The following is a 21,233-nucleotide window of genomic DNA, read 5'->3' as shown; positions in this document are numbered from 1 at the left end:
TGATGCTACTGTTGTGGCTGTATAGTGGGGGTGTTGAGGTAGTGAGTTAGTAAAACAAGTCTGTCTGTATGTTCCTGACTGACTGTCTCTCCCTCCCGGATCAATAGTGAGCTCTTAGGCGATCCACTGACTGTGCCTGCCTGCCAGCCACTCGGCTCTGAGACACACACACACACAGACTGAGAGACAGAGAGAAAGAGAGAAAGAGAGAGAGAGAGAGAGAGAGAGAGAGAGAGAGAGAGAGAGAGAGAGAGAGAGAGAGAGAGAGAGAGAGAGAGAGAGAGAGAGAGAGAGAGAGAGAGAGAGAGAGAGTTGCTATGGTGACGTCACCTCCCATGGGGAAGTGCACCGCCTCTCTCCTTATCCAAGCCTGGGCGCTCTGGGAGGTTGAGGAGGAGTCTTAACTGTCTGGCACACACACACACACATGTGCCCCATGCACATAAAATCAAATCAAATCAAATTGTATTTGTCACATGCGCCGAATACAACAGGTGTAGACCTTACAGTGAAATGCTTACTTACAAGCCCTTAACCAACAATGCAGGTTTAAGAAAGAATACTCCCCCCAAAAAATCACACAAAATATTACAATATAAAATAATACGAAATAAAAGTAACAAATAATTAAAGAGCAGCAGTAAAAATAACAATAGCCGAGGCTATATTACAGGGGGTACTGGTACAGAGTCAATGTGCGTGTGCACCGATTAGTTGAGGTAATTAAGGTAATGTGTACATGTAGGTAGAGTTATAAGTGACTATGCATAGATAATAAACAGAGAGTAGCAGCAGCGTAAAGGGGGGGGGGGGGGGGGGGGCAATGCAAATAGTCTGGGTAGCCATTTGATTAGATGTTCAGGAGTCTTATGGCTTGGGGGTAGAAGCTGTTAGGAAAGCCTCTTGGACCCTAGACTTGGCACTCTGGTACCGATTGCCGTGTGGTAGCAGAGAGAACAGTCTATGACTAGAGTGGCTGGAGTTCTTTGACATTTTTAGGGCCTTCCACTGACACCACCTGGTATAGAGGTCCTGGATGGCAGGAAGCTTGGCCCCAGTAATGTACTTGGCCGTACGCACTACCCTCTGTAGTGCCTTGCGGTCAGAGGCCGAGCAGTTGCCATACCAGGCAGTGATGCAACCAGTCAGGATGCTCTCGATGGTGCAGCTGTAGAACCTTTTGAGGATCTGAGGACCATGCCAAATCATTTCAGTTTCCTTAGGGGAATAGGTTTTGTCGTGCCCTCTTCACGACTGTCTTGGTGTGCTTGGACCATGTTAGTTTGTTGGTGATGTGGACACCAAGGAACTTGAAGCTCTAAACCTGCTCCACTACAGCCCCGTCGATGAGAATGGGGGCGTGCTCGGTCCTCTTCTTTTTCCTGTAGTCCACAATCATCTCCTTTGTCTTGATCACATGAGGGAGAGGTTGTGTCCTGGCACCACACCCAGGTCTCTGACCTCCTCCCTTAGGCTGTCTCATCGTGTCTGTGATCAGGCCTACCACTGTTGTGTCATCGGCAAACTTAATACTGGGTGTTGCCCGTGCACGTTCGCACACACAAACGTGTATGAATGTGCACTCACACACACACACACACACACAGGGTCACAGAGCGGACTCACTTTTCCTAAAAACCCAAACCCATTTCCCCTCATGTCCTCCCTGAAGACATCTTTTCCCCTGGGCAGATAGCCCTCCACCAGCAGAGTAATCTTATTAAGAAATGCTCTTGGATCTGAACACAAATATCCCGGCCCAACCCCCCTCCAAACCTCCTCCATCCCCGGTGGGAGCAGAGTAGAGTGATCACTCAGAGACTTTTTATCCCAATCCGGGGGAGTCACATGACAAGCCATGACCTGAATCCTGCCCTTGTCGCCCCAAAGGGAGGGCTGGGGGGTGGAGGTAGAGGGGGGAGGAGGTAGAGGGGGGGTGGAGGTAGAAGGGGGGTGGAGGTAGAGGGGGATGGAGGTAGGGTGGGTGGAGGTAGAGGGGGATGGAGGTAGAGGGGGGATGGAGGTAGAGTGGGGGTGGTAGAGGGGGATGGAGGTAGAGTGGGTAGCTACTATCTCCTCAACCTCTGGTGCCATCTGCCAGTGACTTTGCAAAAATGCAAATCGGCTACCCACAGTGCACAGCAGCTGCACTGAGCCTTGTGTCTCGGGCAGCATGCATTACTGCTTTGTGTAATGGGGGATAAGGATGAGTGGGGGGGGTGGGGGGACTCTTCACACACAGACAGACAGACAGACAGACAGACAGACAGACAGAGAGAGAGAGAGAGAGAGAGAGAGAGAGAGAGAGAGAGAGAGAGAGAGAGAGAGAGAGAGAGAGAGAGAGAGAGAGAGAGAGAGAGAGAGAGAGAGAGAGAGAGAGAGAGAGAGAGAGAGAGAGAGAGAGAGAGAGAGAGAGAGAGAGAGAGAATAAGAGAGATGAGAAAAGGAGTCAGGGGAACATTTTAAATGAGTGCTGGCAGTGAAACAAAGGCTTCGATTGACTTTGTCATTTACCAAGCCAGCGAGCGCTCTGCCAGCCAGCCAGCCAGTCAGCCAGTGAGTGGCACAGTGCGTGCAGCTCTTCTCGCTGCTCCAAACGCGACGCTGCTCTGTTCTGTCCCCCTCTCTCTCGTCCCGTCAAACAATCACCCAGCAGTAACCATCCAACCAGCCACCACAAGCCCCCGGCAGTAGCAGGTTTACTCTAACAGCACCATCCTCCACAACCCAAACACAAATCCCCAGCATTCTTCTCCCCTCCGCCGCCTAACTCTTCATCCATAACCAATTATTTCTTATCGGATGCTAAAAAAAGATCAAAGACCCCCATCTGGGGATGGGTGTGTTAATGAGAGTCAGAGAGGCAGTCAGAGCAGAGTCAGGCAGAGAGGCAGGCAGAGCAGAGGCAGGCAGAGCAGAGGCAGGCAGAGTCAGGCAGAGAGGCAGGCAGAGAGACAGGCAGAGTCAGGCAGAGAGGCAGACAGAGCAGAGGCAGGCAGAGGCAGGCAGAGAGGCAGGCAGAGAGTCAGGCAGAGAGGCAGGCAGAGCAGAGGCAGGCAGAGGCAGGCAGAGAGGCAGGCAGAGAGGCAGGCAGAGAGTCAGGCAGAGAGGCAGACAGAGCAGAGGCAGGCAGAGGCAGGCAGAGAGGCAGGCAGGCAGAGAGGCAGGCAGAGCAGAGAGGCAGGCAGCTGATGCAACGCTGTGGTAAGGCTAGTGCAATTCAGGCAGCCGACTTATTTTTCTTGCAGGATGACTCTGATGAATCATCCCCTTGGAGCTAAAAGCTTCCCTCTCTCTCCCCCCCCTCTCGCCTGCTGCAGTTCTGCTCTGTTCCACCCAGTCTCTGGATGAGCGTTAACATGTCATCTGAGCAGCCTCCATCTCTCTCCTCCTGCCCCTAACACATGAAGCTCGGTGTGGCATGAGGAGTACAGTGACTGATGTACTCTGTCTGTGTGCTTAATCAATGTCCTTGCATTGTGCAACCTGCTGAGTGAAAATGTTACAGGAGATCACACACATGCATAGTATTGTATGCACATTGCACACAAGCATGCACACACACACACACCTTGGGGCCTTACAATTACACACTGGTGCAAGTTGTGGTAGGTTGGCTTCATATCACACTCCCATTAGAATGCAGACTGTCCATACCGCAGTAAAACTGGAGTTCCTGGAAAGGAAACACTTCAATTTTATTCTACCATTCTGTTTATATTATGTTTTTATATAGTCACATATCAGTTAACCCTGAGAGACATGTGCTTGTATCTGACCCTGAATCCCCCCAATTCAGTTAAGTTGAGAACCCGTTATCTGGTTTTAATGTCCATTCTAGAATGCCCTTCCAGAGTATTCAACAATGCTTTGGTACAATTAAGCAATAAGGCCAGAGGGGGTGTCTTATATACCATGGCTAAGGGCTGTTCTTAAGCACGATGCAACACGGAGTGCCTGGATACAGCCCTTAGCTGTGGTATATTGGCAATATACCACAAACTTCCGAGTTGCCTTATTGCTATTATAAACTGGTTACCAACGTAATTAGAACAGTAAACATAAATGTGTCATAGCCGTGGTATACGGTCTGATATACCACGGCTGTCAGCCAATCAGCATTCAGGGCTCGAACCACCCAGTTTATAAGTCATTTAATGTATTGTTCAGTGACAAGTGTTAGATCAACAACAACACCCCTCCAAAAACAGGGCAAACCCTTTGAGGACAATAGCGAACCTGCCAAGCATGAAGAACAATACCCAAACTCCACGAATACAGAACATGGTGCTGCATCAGCGTCCTATAACCTCTCTCTCTCTCTCTCTCTCTCTCACCCCCCTTTTCTGTCTCTCGTTTCTTTGGATGGTTTTGGCTTCTTCAAGCCAATGTGTGGTTTTGGCCTCTTCAAGCCAGTGTATGGTTTTGGCCTCTTCAAGCCAGTGTGTGAAATCTGTTCAGTGGGCTGTTCATAATTCAGCATTCTGGGGTTTCTGTGGCACACTGTGTTGATAGTGGTAGCACGCGAGAGGGCATAGCCTAATCACACACAGGCCTGTTTCCACTGCCAGTGTGGAGGTAGAGCCTGGTGCCATAGTGGGTGTTACTGCATGGAGCCGGAGAGCGATGAGGGCCCCGCTGCTGCACGCTTGCCCATAGCCGTGGGAAGTAGTGAACTAGGCCTTTATTACTCCTGTACGAGGGGAGAAAAATACTCATCAGCACCCCATTCCCAACCGCTTGTTGCCCCCCCCACTAAGCACATACAGTGCATTCTGAAAGTATTCAGACCCCTTCACCTTTTCCACATTTTGTTACTTTACAGCCTCGTTCTAAAATGGATTAAATACTTCTTTTCCACTCATCAATCTACACATACAATACCCCATAATGACAATGTGAAAACAGGTTTTTATAAATATTTGCAAATGTATTAAAAATAGAAAACAGAAATACCTTATTTACATAAGTATTCAGACCCTTTGCTATGAGACTAGAAATTGAGCTTCGGTGCATCCTGTTTCCATTGGTCATCCTTGAGATGTTTCTACAACTTGATTGGCGTCCACCTGTGGTAAATTCTATCGATTGGACATGATTCGGAAAGGCACACACCTGTCTATATAAGGTCCCACAGCTGACAGTGCATGTCAGAGCAAAAACCAAGCCATGAAGTCGAAGGAATTGTCCGTAGAGCTCCGAGACAGAATTGTGTCGAAGCACAGATCTGGGGAAGGGTACCAAAACATTTCTGCAGAATTGAAGGTCCCCAAGAACGCAGTGGCCTCCATCATTCTTAAATGGAAGAAGTTTGGAACCACCAAGACTCTTCCTAGAGCTGGCCGCCCGGCCAATCTGAGCAATCGTGGGAAAAGGGCCTTGGTTAGGGAGGTGACCAAGAACCCGATGGTCACTCTGACAGAGCTCCAGAAGGAACTCTGGAGAAGGACAACCATCTCTGCAGCACTCCACCAATCAGGCCTTTATGGTAGAGTGGCCAGACGGAAGCCACTCCTCAGTAAAAGGCACATGACAGCCCGCTTGGAGTTTGCCAAAAGGCACCTAAAGACTCTCAGACCATGAGAAAAAAGATTCTCTGGTCTGAATGCCAAGCATCACATCTGGAGGAAACCTGGCATCATCCTTAAGGTGAAGCATGGTGGTGGCAGCATCATGCTGTGGGGATGTTTTTCAGCGGCAGGGACTGGGAGACTAGTCAGGATCTAGGGAAAGATGAACGGAGCCAAGTACAGAGAGATCCTTGATGAAAACCTGCTCCAGATGGCTCAGGACCTGACTGGGGCGAAGGTTCACCTTCCAACAGGACAACGACCCTAAGCACACAGCCAAGACAACACAGAAGTGGCTTCGGGACAAGTCTCTGAATGTCCGTGAGTGGCCCAGCCAGAGCCAGGAATTGAACCTGATTGAACATCTCTGGAGAGACCTGAAAATACCTGTGCAGCGACGCTCCCCATCCAACCTGACAGAGCTTGAGAGGATCTGCAGAGAAGAATGGGATAAACTCCCCAAATACAGGTGTGCCAAGCTTGTAGCGTCAAATCCAAGAAGACTTGAGGCTGTAATCGCTGCCAAAGGTGCTTCAACAAAGTACTGAGTAAAGGGTCTGAATACTTATGTAAATGTGATATTTCCATTTTTTCTTTTTACATTTGCATATATATCTAAAAGCCTGTTTTTGCTTTGTCATTATGGGGTATTGGTGTGTAGATTGCAAAAAAAAAAAAAAAAAACGTCAATTTTAGAATAAGGCCTGTAACGTAACAAAATGTGGAAAAAGTCAAGGAGTCTGAATACTTTCCGATGCCACTGTATGTATATGTGTGCATGTGTATAAGTATGTGTTGTGTAGGCACGTGTTTGCATGTATGTGTGTGTGCTATGACGAGTTTCTCTGGCATCAAGTAATTCAGTATGCAAGAGAATAGTTAAACACTTAAGATGGAGAGTTGGTTCAAAGTATGTTAACCCTGATCTTGGTGCTGAGTGGAAAGGACCTACTACTTCTAGCCCGGGGCCCGGCCCAAAACGCTGAAATTATGTTGGATTAGTGGGTGGGTGGGTGGGGGGGGGGCTCTCTCTCCAGACCGGCTGCCAAACATTTTGTCCCAGATTACTGCCCTGCCACTAAGCTGCTGAACTCGGCCAGCGGCGGGCAGCTGCCCCGGGTGGAATTACACTGCCACGGACGGACGGGTGGCAGGGTCACAGGGCTCTTAGTGGGATACTTGACCTCCATGGGCACAGGTCAGATCTGGGGAAAGTCATACCAGGCAGTCATACCCAGAGTCCTACTAATGCCAGGGGGTCACACAATGGTGGGTGAGATATGGTATTACTATATAGTGTGCCTACCTTGCCAAATGCATTTAGAAGTCATTAAGGGATCTTGATTGCTTTCTAATTGCTTTTTGACTACCCACATCCATTTTGTACGACTTTTCTCTAAGCTCTGTGCGGATTGGTTTCCATACCACCTGCCATCTTCCTGTTTATCAGTGTGACAAGCAAGTGGAGTTAAAGACACAAAGTGGGAGATAGTTTGAAAACTTTTTTATTCAATCTGAACCAAAATCAGGTGTTTAGCGAGAAATCCTAAGTAACAACACAATTACTAACATGTACAGTTTTTCATTTTGTCCAAACAAGGCAATGGAACAGAATCATTGTACACCTTATTAAATTAGCAGGTCAAGGGGTGTGTTAAACACGCCTGTTTTGCATCGAACCACACGTGTACATGTGCACACAGTATAGCCTGTCTCCTGTTCATCCACCAGCATATACAACACCAAATGGATTTGGACAGTGAACATTTTTTACATTTGTCTCTATACTCATTTTGGATTTGAGATAGAATGTTTCATATGAGGCAACAATACAACATGTCACATTTTATTTGAGGGTATTTTCATACATATCTGTTTTACCATTTAGAAATGAAAGCACTTCACGTATCTAGTCCCCCCATATGAAGAAGTCATAAGTATATGGACAAATTCACTTACAGTGTATTAAAGTAGTCAAAATTGTATTATTTGGACCAATATTCCTTGCACACATCAAGCTTGTGACTCTACAAACTCATTGGATGCATTTGCAGTTTGTTTAGGTTGTGTTTTGGGTTATGTTTTGCCCAATAGTAACTGATTGGTGAAAGATGACTGGAGTAATTTCCTTTCTAAGTGAGATGTTTCTGAACACTTCTAAATTAATTCTGATAATGCCATGATTAATAAAAATCCTAAATGAATTATGAATAATGATGAGTGAGAAAGTTACAAAGGCTACAACAAAACATGCTAAAATCTCACCATTACCAATAACAGGCGATGTTAGCATTTATTTTTTTGGAGGGGTGATCTTCGTGCATCTAAGTTTCTCACTCATCATTATTCACAATTCATTCATGATTATCCATAATCATGGTAGCATCCACATTTATAATAAAAGTGACACAATACATTATTCACCATTCAGTTCCTATTGGGCATAACATAATCCGAAACACAACCAAAACAAACTGCAAATGCATCCAACATGTTTGTAGTCACAAGCTTGACGTAGTCTTTGCGTGCTAGGAATAAGGGACCAAAAACTAAATGTTTGACTACTTTAATACACATACAGTGGGGAGAACAAGTATTTGATACACTGCCGATTTTGCAGGTTTTCCTACTTACGAAGCATGTAGAGGTCTGTCATTTTTATCATAGGTACACTTCAACTGTGAGAGACTGAATCTAAAACAGAAAATCACATTGTATGATTTTTAAGTAATTAATTTGCATTTTATTGCATGACATAAGTATTTGATCACCTACCAACCAGTAAGAATTCCGGCTCTCACAGACCTGTTAGTTTTTCTTTAAGAAGCCCTCCTGTTCTCCACTCATTACCTGTATTAACTGCACCTGTTTGAACTCGTTACCTGTATAAAAGACACCTGTTCACACACTCAATCAAACAGACTCCAACCTCTCCACAATGGCCAAGACCAGAGAGCTGTGTAAGGACATCAGGGATAAAAATGTAGACCTGCACAAGGCTGGGATGGGCTACAGGACAATAGGCAAGCAGCTTGGTGAGAAGGCAACAACTGTTGGCGCAATTATTAGAAAATGGAAGAAGTTCAAGATGATGGTCAATCACCCTCGGTCTGGGACTCCATGCAAGATCTCACCTCGTGGGGCATCAATGATCATGAGGAAGGTGAGGGATCAGCCCAGAACTACACGGCAGGACCTGGTCAATGACCTGAAGAGAGCTGGGACCAAAGTCTCAAAGAAAACCATTAGTAACACACTACGCCGTCATGGATTAAAATCCTGCAGCGCACGCAAGGTCCCCCTGCTCAAGCCAGCGCATGTCCAGGCCCGTCTGAAGTTTGCCAATGACCATCTGGATGATCCAGAGGAGGAATGGGAGAAGGTCATGTGGTCTGATGAGACAAAAATAGAGTTTTATGGTCTAAACTCCACTCGCCGTGTTTGGAGGAAGAAGAAGGATGAGTACAACCCCAAGAACACCATCCCAACCGTGAAGCATGGAGGTGGAAACATCATTCTTTGGGGATGCTTTTCTGCAAAGGGGACAGGACGACTGCAACGTATTGAGGGGAGGATGGATGGGGCCATGTATCATGAGATCTTGGCCAACAACCTCCTTCCCTCAGTAAGAGCATTGAAGATGGGTCGTGGCTGGGTCTTCCAGCATGACAACGACCCGAAACACACATCCAGGGCAACTAAGGAGTGGCTCCGTAAGAAGCATCTCAAGGTCTTGGAGTGGCCTAGCCAGTCTCCAGACCTGAACCCAATAGAACATCTTTGGAGGGAGCTGAAAGTCCGTATTGCCCAGCGACAGCCCCGAAACCTGAAGGATCTGGAGAAGGTCTGTATGGAGGAGTGGGCCAAAATCCCTGCTGCAGTGTGTGCAAACCTGGTCAAGACCTAGAGGAAACGTATGATCTCTGTAATTGCAAACAAAGGTTTCTGTACCAAATATTAAGTTCTGCTTTTCTGATGTATCAAATACTTATGTCATGCAATAAAATGAAAATGAATTACTTAAAAATCATACAATGTGATTTTCTGGATTTTTGTTTTAGATTCCGTCTCTCACAGTTGAAGTGAACCTATAATAAAAATTACAGACCTCTACATGCTTTGTAAGTAGGAAAACCAACAAAATCGGCAGTGTATCAAATACTTGTTCTCCCCACTGTAAGTGAATTTGTCCGAATACTTATGACTTCTTAAAATGGGGGAGGGGGGGACGACTAGATACATAAAGTGCTTTCATTTCTAAATGGTAAAAACAGATATGTATGAACATTACCACCAACAAAAGGTGACATTTTGTACTGTCGCCTAATATGAAATATTCTGAAATCCAAAAATTCTAGAGTAAAGAGACGTTTTAAATTGTAGCTTCACTGTCCAAATACATATGGTGTTGACTGTAGCATTGCACACCATATCAAGTACCTCAGTGGATGATTTAACTGATGTTTTACAGATTCCATTCATTCACAGAGATGGGGGGGGGGGGGTTAGGTTAATGGATCAATGGCAGTACCACCCCTCTCTGGGCTAACATACTGTACACATAAACCCCCCCCCCCACACTATAATCCCATTCCCCCTACCCCCCGAAGGCGGCATCAGAGAGAGGACTTCAGAACGTCAAACACCTTCAGGGCAGACTCGATACAGCCATCGAAATTGGAATGTGTGAAGCCGTCACCCCCACACACCAACAGAGGCTGGGGCAGCAGCGTCATCTGCCCTGGGCAGTCAGCCACAGAGCTCCTCACCTAATTAGTAGAGAAAGAGAGAGAGGGGGGGGGGGGGTGGAGAGGGAGGGGGGCACTTCTGATTTTTGCGGTATTTCACTGGACTCTTGGGATAAATCTGAATTATTACCAATATTGAAACTTCGTCGATTTTCAGGAAAATATGAATCTCTACACTACTCTACTGAAGTACATGGAAACCATGTGTTTGATGTATTTGATACCATTCCACTAATTCCACTCCAGCCATTACCACGAGCCCGTCCTCCCCAATTAAGGTACCACTAACCTCGTGTGGTGGGATAGTACAGACCAAGACAGAAAAATGCACCGTCTTTGGCTAGACGGGCAGATATGAAATCAGCCTCGCAGCCAACTGTCTTCCTCATGTTTCAATCCTGAACGGCGAGAGTTCAGTGTGCTAATGACTTGGGAGTGTAAACACACAAGTCTGTGTACGTGTCACAGCGAGGGCCATTTCAGAGGCTTCTGCTGGCCTGCACTGAGGTACGCTGCCCCTCACCGCTAAGGGTAAGGAAATAGTATCCATTTCCTGCTGGGGCTTTTAATAGTCTACTGTGTGCTGATATCAACCCCCACCCTCTACCTCCCTCCATCCTCACTCCTCCCGAAAAACTACATATTTTGTTTGCCCATGCATTTCTGAATGGTAATCACCATGTAAATCAATTGATAAGCATTCTTGTTGAAATCTGGCCATGGACAAATTGTTTGGTTTACTCTAGTGGTAAGTTGATACAGCGGCCCTGAGCTCTGCCGTCTCCATATACAGTGTGAGGTTGATTTTCCAGGGCAAAGAGCACAGAGAGTGGAGGAGGAGCAGGGTTTGGGACATTAAGATAAATGCCCCAATATAAACACGTTCTATAGCAAGGAAAGCATGAGATTCTAGCAGCTGAGAATATGGCTGTTTCATAACAGAAGTATCTAAAGAGAAAGCAACCTATAACCTACCTCTAAGCAACAGTTAACTACTATAACTGTTAGGATCAATAATTTCCTTATATATTTTTAAATTTTACACTTGTCATTTAGCAGACGGTCTTATCCATTTTCGTACTGGTCCCCCGTGGGAATCAAACCCACAACCCTGGTGTTGCAAACCCCATTCATGTTCCTCGCTGTCAGAATGGTCTTTGTTAGAATGACTGCTTGTGTATTTGACAGGTAGTTGATGTGTGTATGGTATGAGTGTGGGTGTGTGTTACAGTACAAATGTGCATGTGTTCTATCATGGCCCGTCCAGTTCCAGTGGGCCTTGGCCCATGCTCTGGCACTCCCAGTGATGTGTCCTCCCACACAGATGTTATGTGGCCTCTGGCCCCCAGCCCAGTCCAGCCCCGCTTAGCAGAGTGTGTGTGAGTGTGTTGGAGCGAGAGAGAGAGGAAGAAAGAGAGCGAAAGAGAGAAAGAGTGAGAAAGAGAGTGAGATAGAATGATAGAGAGAGGGAGAGCGAATGAGACCAAGAGAAGTAAACCGCGAGAGAGAATGAAACCGAGAGAGAGAGAGAGAATGAATGAAACCGAGAGAGAGAGAGAGAGACATGTTCTTGTTGGACTTCTGTAAATAAAGCTACAGTGTCTGGTCGAAGAAGCACAGAAATTCAGGGAAACATCCCAGTAAGTAAACAGGACATTGGAGCTACTTGAAAAAGGAACACCATGTCCAACCAGTCGCCATACACTACACTCATGTAGCGTACACAAGCAGAGAAATGTAATACATTGAAGTTGAATAGGGTGTGATCATAATAGATACAGCATGTCACTCAAGTCAATTCTCTCTCTCTCTCATTGGAGTGCATGCTGGGAGTGAGTTGTGAAGCAGGAGTGATTGTGAGAGCGACTGGAATTATTTTCACTCTATTGGGTTTTGGTGTATATATATATATATATACAGTGAGCTCCATAATTCATTGGACAGTGACCATTGTTTTGTTATTTTGGTTCTGTACTCTAGCACTTTGAGTTTGAAAGGATACAATGACAATGAGGGTGAAGTGCAGACTGTCAGCTTTAATTTGAGGGTATTTTCATACATATCGGATGAACCGTTTAGAAAAGACAGCACCTTTTGTACATGGTCCCCCCATTTTAAGGTACTACAAGTATTTGTTAAATTGGCTTCACAGATGTGTGTCGTTAGGCAGGTGTATTCATTTGTGTCGTTAGTGAATGCAGGAGAGCTGTTGATGAATAGTAATGATTCTAGACGTTGCTATTGCCTTTGGAGGTTGTTATTGGGGTGTGACAACATGAGGAAGACAGCAGTGTCGATGCAAATGAAGTTGGCCGTCATAAGGCTCAGAAATGAAAATCAATCATTCAGGAACATTGCAAAAACCCTGGCCATGCCCAAGTCAACAGTTTTGTTCATCATTAACAAGAAAAAAACAACCGGTGAACTCAATTATGTCAAAAGACCCGGTAGACAGAGGAAGACCACTGTAGTGGATGACCGGAGAATACTCTCTATGGTGAAGAAAAAACCCCTGATAACAGCCCAACAGATCAAAAACACTCTCCTGGATGCAGGTGTAGATGTGTCAAAGTCTACCATACGCAGAAGACTACACCAGCAGGACTACAGAGGGTACACTACAAGATGCAAACCACTGATAAGCCTGAAGAACAGAAAGGCAAGATTACAGTTTGCTAAAAAGCACCTAAAAGAACCCCAAGAGTTCTGGAAAAAAATATTGTGGACAGATGAGACAAAGATTAACATGTACCAGAGTGATGGAAAGACAAAAGTGTGGAGAAAAAAAAGAAATGCCCATGATCCAAAGCATACCACCTCATCCATGAAACATGGTGGAGGGGGTGTTATGGCTTGGGCCTGTATGGCTGCCAGTGGAACAGGCTCACTTGTCTTCATCGATGATGTGACTGCAGACAGAAGTAGAACAATGAATTCTGAAGTCTACAGAAATATTTTATCTGCTCAGATAAAACCAAATGCCTCCAAACTCATTGGACGGCACTTAATCACGCAACAAGACAATGACCCTAAACATACTGCTAGAGCAACAAAGGGGTTTTTGATGGCCAAAAAGTGGAAAAACCTTGACTGGCCGAGTCAATCACCAGATCTGAATCCAATTGAACATGCATTTTACATGCTGAAGAGGAGACTTAAGGCAATAAGTCCCCGAAACAAGCAGGAACTGAAGATGGCTGCAGTACAGGCCTGGCAGAGCATCACCAGGGAAGATACCCAGCGTCTGGTGATGGCGATGCATCGCAGACTTCAAGCAGTCATTGCATGCAAAGGATATGCGACCAAATATTAACAATGATTACTTTATTCTACATTATGTTGAACTGTCCAATGATTTTTGATGCCCGAAAATGGGGGGGACCATGTACAAAAGCTTTTATAATTCGTAAACGGTTCATCCGATATGTATGAAAATACCCTCAAATTAAAGCTGACAGTCTGCACTTCACCCTCATTGCCATTGTATCCTTTCAAACTCAAAGTGCTAGAGTACAGAACCAAAATAACAAAAGAATGGTCACTGTCCAGTGAATTATGGAGCTCACTGTATATATTGATTAGTTTAGTTGTTTTAAGGTTATCTTGTCTAACTATCACTAAGCACGTATAGGGGTGGTGGGATCGTTGAGGTTGTTTTTCGTGAGGGCACAACCAGCGGGTGGGGCTGGTTGCAATGGTCACTCGCGGAAGTTTGGAGTTTGAAAAACTTAGTCGGCGGCATGGAGTAAAGATTCCTGCTGCGGCCGGGTGTTCAGTGGAAGAATGTAGCTTGGCAGTGGGTGCTATCATTGGGTATGATAGCATCAAATCAGCCTCAAGGATGAATAGCGCTGTAGTGATATTCTTAGATTCCATTGAAAAGGTGAATACAATAGTTGAGAGTGGTGTTGTGTTGCGGGAGACACAGACGCCGGTATTTCCACTTATGAATCCGGCGAAGAAAGTTATACTTTCTAACGTGCCACCATTTGTTAGAGATGAAGTGTTGGAGCGAGAGTTATCTCGTCATGGTCAAATTGTATCTACAATAAAGAAGGTTCTTTTTGGATGCAAATCTCCTTTGCTGAAACATGTCGTGTCTCATAGGAGACAAGTGCATATGATTTAAAAAAAGGACATTGATGAACTGAATTTAGCATTCCGTTTTAAGATTGATGGATTTGATTATGTCTTCTACGCTTCTACTGAATCAAAGAACTGCTTTGGCTGTGGAAGAGAGGGGCATTTGGTACGTAATTGTCCCGAGAACTGTCTGGTAGCAGCTCTAGTGCTGGTGCAGCTAACGGACCACCGCGAAGGGATGAACATGCTAAGGGTGCAGGGGAAGGGAGAAGGTGGGCAGATGTGGTTGGAAAAGTAGGAAACGAAGGCAGTGTGGATAAGGGGGCAATTGTGGTAGATCAGAACAAAGAAGGAGGGGAAACAGTCGGTGAGATTGCGACTGCCGTCGCTGAGGTGGTGCTGGAAAATGAAATTTGAGGTCGAGGAGATTGAAATAATGGAAAAGGAAGCAGCTGTTTTCAAAGTACCGAGGAGTAAGAGGAAGAATGTAAGGGGTGGTGAAGGGTCTAATTCCAAGAGGAAGGTAGATATTGATAAATCAGTTGAAGATAAACAGGTTGTAGAGATGGTGGAGTTTTCTTCTGGGGAGGATAGCAAGAGTGAGTCATCTGATGCGTCACAACAAAATAGTGAGATAAATGGGGTGGAAGGGAGGTATGGGATTGAGAAGGTACGTCAATTTCTGAAGTTGACAAAAGGGAATAAATATATGCAGGATTATAATGTAACATATTTTTTTTCCTGAAAGTGAATTGTTTATTGAATCAGCAAAGTTTCTGATGCCAAAAATAACAGGGGGAGGTTTGACAGGCCCTGAAATTGCTAGACTCAAGAAAGTGGTCACGAGAGTGATAAGTGATGGAAATTCAAAAGAAAATGAAAGCGTACAGTCGCAGCCTTAACTCTGTAAAGAGATGTGGTTTCTGTGTCTTCCTCTGTATTTTTTTTTTTCATCCATGAGCAGTTTTAAGATTTATTCTTTAAACGTAAATGGGGCGAGAGACGTAAAAAAAAAGAGCCATAGTGTATGAGTTAATTAGGGGAAAGGGAAGTGACATAAATGTTCTGCAAGAAACGCATAGTAATTTGGAAAATGAAGTTATGTGGCAACAGGAGTGGGGGGGGACAGTGGTGTGTAGTCATAAAAACTCAAAAAGTGTGGGTGTGGCCATCTTGTTCTCAAAAGGGTTCTTGCCTTTATCATATGAGGTTGAAGAGGTAGTTGAGGGGAGGTTATTAAAAGTTAGAGCAAGGTATGAAAACATCACTATGTGTCTGATAAATGTATTTGCCCCAGTGGTGGCAGTTGAGAGGGTATGTTTTTTAGAGACATTATCAAATACCATTGAGAAATGTAATAATGAGGATTATTTATTTATTGCTGGGGATTTTAACTGCACAGTCAGTGATTTAGATAGAAATCACAAAGAACCTCATATAGCCTCAAGGACTTTTTAAAAACGCCTCATTGTAACACATTAACTGTGTGATATCTGGCGGAGTCCACATGGAGGCACGAGACAGTACACCTGGACACATGTGAGAGAGAACATCATCTCTATGGCCAGGTTAGATAGGTTTCATTGTTTTGAGCATCAATCTCAGGTCTGTAAATCAAGTGTGATAACCCCAGTGGGATTTTCAGATCATTGTTTAATAACAGAGGTGGTGTTCATTAACGATGTAAAACCCAAAAGCGCATACTGGCATTTTAATATAACTTTATTGAGTGATGCTCACTTCAGGAAATGTTTTAGTTTTTTCTGGGAGAGGTGGAGGTCTCAAAAGGCCAGTTTTGTATCCCTTCAACAGTGGTGGGATATAGGGAAAATCCAGATTCAACAATTCTGTAATCAATACACGAGGAATGTGGCGCAGTGGTCTAAGGCACTGCATCGCAGTGCTAACTGTGCCACTAGAGATCCTGGTTCGAATCCAGGCTCTGTCGCCGCCGGCCGCGACCGGGAGACTCATGGGCGGCGCACAATTGGCCCAGCGTCGTCCAGGGTAGGGGAGGGAATGGCCGGCAGTGATGTAGCTCAGTTGATAGAGCATGGCGTTTGCAACGCCAGGGTTGTGTGTTCGATTCCCACGGGGGGCCAGTATAAAAAAAATATGTATTCACTAACTGTAAGTCGCTCTGGATAAGAGCGTCTGCTAAATGACTAAAATGTAAAATGTAAATGAATGTCACTAAGGACATCACCAGATCAATGAAAGCCCTAGAGACTGAAATAGTGGAACTCATGACGTTGGTTGAGACCACAGGAGATCGAGGCCATAGGCCCTCAAGAGGAAAAAAGCTGCATTGGCAGACCTGCTGGGTATCAGAGCACAGGGGGCATTGGTGAGAAGTAAGTTTCAGGGAATCTCTGAAATGGATGCCTCATCCACATTTTTCTTTGGTTTAGAGAAAAAGAATGGACAAAGAAGAATTATTCGTTGTCTCAAATCAGCTGTTGGACAGGAGCTCACTAGCCCTAGTGAAATTAGAAAGAGGGCAGTAGAGTTCAATGCTGAGCTCTACAAGTGTGAGTACAAAGAGGATAAAACAGTGACACAGCAGTTCCTTGATGGGCTCCCACAGGTGGCTGCAGAAGCTCAGGTTGAGCTAGAGCAACCATTGTCTTTGCAGTAGCTATACACTGCATTAAAAGGCATGGAAAATGGAAGGGCACCAGGCGTTGATGGGCTTCCCGTTGACTTTTTAAAGTATTTCTGGGCTATGTTGGGAAAGGATTGGCTAGCAGTAGTTAATGATAGTATAACCGGAGGGTTACTACCAATAAGCTGCAGAAGGGCTGTCCTCACCCTACTGCCCAAAAAGTGTGACCCTAGGGAGGTGAAGAACTGGAGGCCGGTGGCTTTATTGTGCACTGATTATAAGATCCTGTCAAAGGCTTTGTCCAACAGGCTGAGGGAGGTGATGGGGCAAATCATACGGACCAGTCCTACTGTGTTCCTGGCAGGCAGATAGGGGATAACATTTCTCTGATTCAGGATTTTTTGGACGTCTCTAGGGCTATTGGGTTGGATGCTGGTCTAATTTCAATTGATCAGGAAAAGGTATTTGACCGAGTTGAACATCAATACTTATGGCACACTTTTGAGGCGTTTGGTTTCAGCTCTGGTTTTATTGCCATGATAAAGGTGATATATGGTGACATTGAAAGTGTATTGAAAGTTAACGGTGGCTTGAGTGCTCCTTTTAAAGTATGTAGAGGTATTAGGCAGGGATGTTCTTTGTCGGGAATGTTACAGTTGAAGTCGGAAGTTTACATACTACAGACAGATTATTTCACTTATAATTCAATGTATCACAATTCCAGTGGGTCAGAAGTTTACACACACTAAGTTGACTGTGTCTTTAAACAGCTTGGAAAATTCCAGAAAATGATGTCATGGCTGTAGAAGCGTCTGATAGGCTAATTGACATCATTTGAGTCAATTGGAGGTGTACCTGTGGATGTATTTCAAGGCCTACCTTCAAACTCAGTGCCTCTTTGCTTGACATCATGGGAAAATCAAAAGAAATCAGGAAAGACCTCAGAAAAAGAATTGTAGACCTCCACAAGTCTGGTTCATCCTTGGGAGCTATTTCCAAACGCCTGAAGGTACCACGTTCATCTGTACAAACAATAGTAGGCAAGTATAAACACCATGGGACCACGCAGCCGTCATACTGCTCAGGAAGGAGACGCGTTCTGTCTCCTAGAGATGAACATACTTTGGTGCGAAAAGTGCAAATCAATCCCAGAACAACAGCAAAGGACCTTGTGAAGATGCTGGAGGAATCAGGTACAAAAGTATCTATATCCACAGTAAAACGAGTCCTATATCGACATAACCTGAAAGGCCGCTCAGCAAGGAAGAAGCCACTGCTCCAAAACCGCCATAAAAAAGCCAGACTACGGTTTGCAACTGCACATGGGGACAAAGATCGTGCTTTTTGGCGAAATGTCCTCTGTTCTGATTAAACAAAATAGAACAGTTTGGCCATTATGACCATCGTTCTGTTTGGAGTAAAAAGGGGGCCGAAGAACACCATCCCAACCATGAAGCACGGGGGTGGCGGCATCATGCTGTGGGGGTGCTTTGCTGCAGGAGGGTCTGGTGCACTTCACAAAATCGATGGCATCATGAGGAAGGAAAATTATGTGGATATATTGATGCAACATCTCAAGACATCAGTCAGGAAGTTAAAGCTTGGTCGCAAATGGGTCTTCCAAATGGGCAATGACCCCAAGCATACTTCCAAAGTTGTGGCAAAATGGCTTAAGGACAACAAAGTAAAGGTATTGGAGTGGCCATCACAAAGCCCTGACCTCAATCCTATAGAAAATGTGTGGGCAGAACTGAAAAAGCGTGTGCAGGCAAGGAGGCCTACAAACCTGACTCAGTTACACCAGCTCTGTCAGGAGGAATGGGTCAAAATTCACCCAACTTATTGTGGGAAGCTTGTGGAAGGCTACACGAAACGTTTGACCCAAGTTAAACAATTTAAAGGCAATGCTACCAAATACTAATTGAGTGTATGTAAACTTCTGACACTGGGAATGTGATGAAATAAATAAAAGCAATAAATCATTCTCTCTACTATTATTCTGACATTTCACATTCTTAAAATAAAGTGGTGATCCTAACTGACCTAAGACAGGGAATTTTTACTAGGATTAAATGTCAGGAATTGTGAAAAACTGAGTTTAAATGTGTTTGGCTATGGTGTATGTAAACTTCCGACTTCAACTGTATATGCCATTGCTATAGAGCCACTACTAAATAGCATTAGAAGTCGCATTGAAGGGTGTACCTTTCAGAGGATATTCCTCCTATTCGTCTCTCAGCGTATGCTGATGATGTAGCTGTTTTAGTGAAAAATCAAGCGGAGGTGGATAGTTTGAGTCTAATGGTGGATTGTTTTAGGGGAATATCCTCTGCAATGGTAAATTGGGAAAAAAGTTGTGCTTTACAGATTGGAGAATGGTCTGGAGGGATCATGGCTTCGCCAGGGGGGCTGGAATGGTGTAAGGGAGGTTTTAAGTATCTTGGAGTGTACCTAGGAAAACAATTGGATTGGGGTGGTTGAAATGGTGGAAGGGAGGATATTATAGTTAACAATGTGATTGCCTCTGCACTGTGGCATCAGTTGTCAGTTTTAGAGCCACCATCTGGCCTTCTGGCTAAGATACAGGCGATTATTGTAGATTTATTTTGGGATAAATATCATTGGGTTCCACAAAGTGTTTTGTATTTGTCAAAAGAGGAGGGGGACAAGGTCTTGTACATCTTGCTAGTAGGGCTGCTGCTTTCCGGTTTCAGTTTATTCAAAGGTTGCTTTATGGACCGGAAAATGTGGTTTGGAGAGGGGTGGCAGGTCTTGTATTACAGCAGGTTGGGGGATTAGGTTTAAAGAAGGCTTTATTTTTGGTTAATAGTAGCCAGATTTCTAGGGAGGGAGTACCTCCGTTTTACAGAGGCCTTCTTAGGGTCTGGAGCATAACTTCAGCGGAGTCAGTGCATTGGCTGTTGGAGGAACCTCTGGTGTATGGGGCAAGACTGGATTGTACAACTGCAGCTGTTCCACATTTCTCCAAGATTCTGGTGAAGGGCAAAATCATCACCTTAAAACAGTTAATGGCCATGGCTGGGCCCGCCTTAATGGATGGAAGACGGGTGGCTGAACATTTGGGGGTGAGTTCGGAAAGGATTGTCGGACAACTGCTGGGAAGCTGCAGGAAGGCTCTGTCAGCAGAAGAGTGGGGTACGCTGAATAGTCACAAGAAGAAGGTACAAGATGAAAATGTCTAATTTCCAAGACTAGGGATTACACCCAATATCCCAGAGTCAGAAAGAAAGGCGTTTGGATGAGGTGAATGGGAAAGACTTATATAGGGGGTGTGTCAAGGTGTTGAATAAAGATACATTGAAAAATAGAAAAGGCACTCCATGGAGGGTAAAATTGGGCAAGGTAAAGCCAGAATGGAGAGCACTGTACAAGCCACCATTACAAAAGGGTACTGGGGATATGCATTGGAGGGTTTTGCATGGCATCATTGCAGTTAATGCTTTTGTATCTGTTATTAACTCAGATGTTGGAGATGGATGTCCTTTTTGTAATATAAGAGAAACAAATTTTCACTGTTTTATGGAGTGTAAGAGGATAAAACCTCTCTTGGAAATGCTGGAGTCTTTGTTTAAAGCTGTAGGGGATATTTTCAATAACACTGTTTTTATTTTGGGGTTTCAATATAGTATGCAACAGAAAAGAAAATGTCAACTGTTAAATTTTATTTTGGGACAAGCTAAGATGTCAATTTTTCTGAGTAGGAAACATAACATAGAAACGGGATATGGGCAGGATGTAAGATGTGTTTTTAAAGGATTAGTGAAAGCGAGAATAAAAGTGGATTTTGAGTTCTTCTCGGCTGTAAAAGATCTCCCATTGTTTGAGTAGAAGTGGGTGTCACGCCCTGGCTCTGGGGACTCTTTAATGTTGAGCCAGGGTGTTAGTTTCTATGTTTAGTTTTCTAGGTTTCTGTTCTAGATCGTTGTTTTCTATGTTGGCCAGGGTGGTTCCCAATCAGAGGCAGCTGATTCTCGTTGTCTCTGATTGGGAACCATACTTAGGCAGCCTGTTTGGCACAGTTAATTGTGGGATCTTGATCTGTATAGGTTTGTGGTGTTTAACCTTTAGACTTCACGTATCGTTTTGTTGTTATTGTTAAAGTACTCATTAAAAGATGTACGCCTATCACGCTGCGCCTTGGTCCGATTCTTACAACGATCGTGACAGTGGGCCTACGAAGGAGCGGTTTGTTTTGTGGAGGAGGGG

General features: G+C 44.8%; 1 protein-coding gene across 1 annotated transcript in view; it reads right to left on the bottom strand.

Moving 5' to 3' along the window:
- Positions 1-9,668: 9,668 nt before the first annotated feature.
- Positions 9,669-21,233, bottom strand: part of rnls (renalase, FAD-dependent amine oxidase) — a 67,747-nt gene continuing 56,182 nt past the window's right edge. The window contains exon 7 of the mRNA XM_084164958.1: positions 9,669-10,339. Coding sequence (XP_084021084.1) covers positions 10,187-10,339 — 153 coding nt within the window. The 3' untranslated portion in view covers positions 9,669-10,186. The remainder of the gene's footprint in view (positions 10,340-21,233) is intronic.

Source organism: Coregonus lavaretus, assembly GCF_964263955.1.
Source record: "Coregonus lavaretus genome assembly, chromosome: 1".
NCBI classification, from domain to species: Eukaryota; Metazoa; Chordata; class Actinopteri; order Salmoniformes; family Salmonidae; genus Coregonus; species Coregonus lavaretus.
The sequence above is the reverse complement of the archived record's forward strand: the minus strand, read 5'-3'. Positions and strand labels throughout refer to the sequence as shown.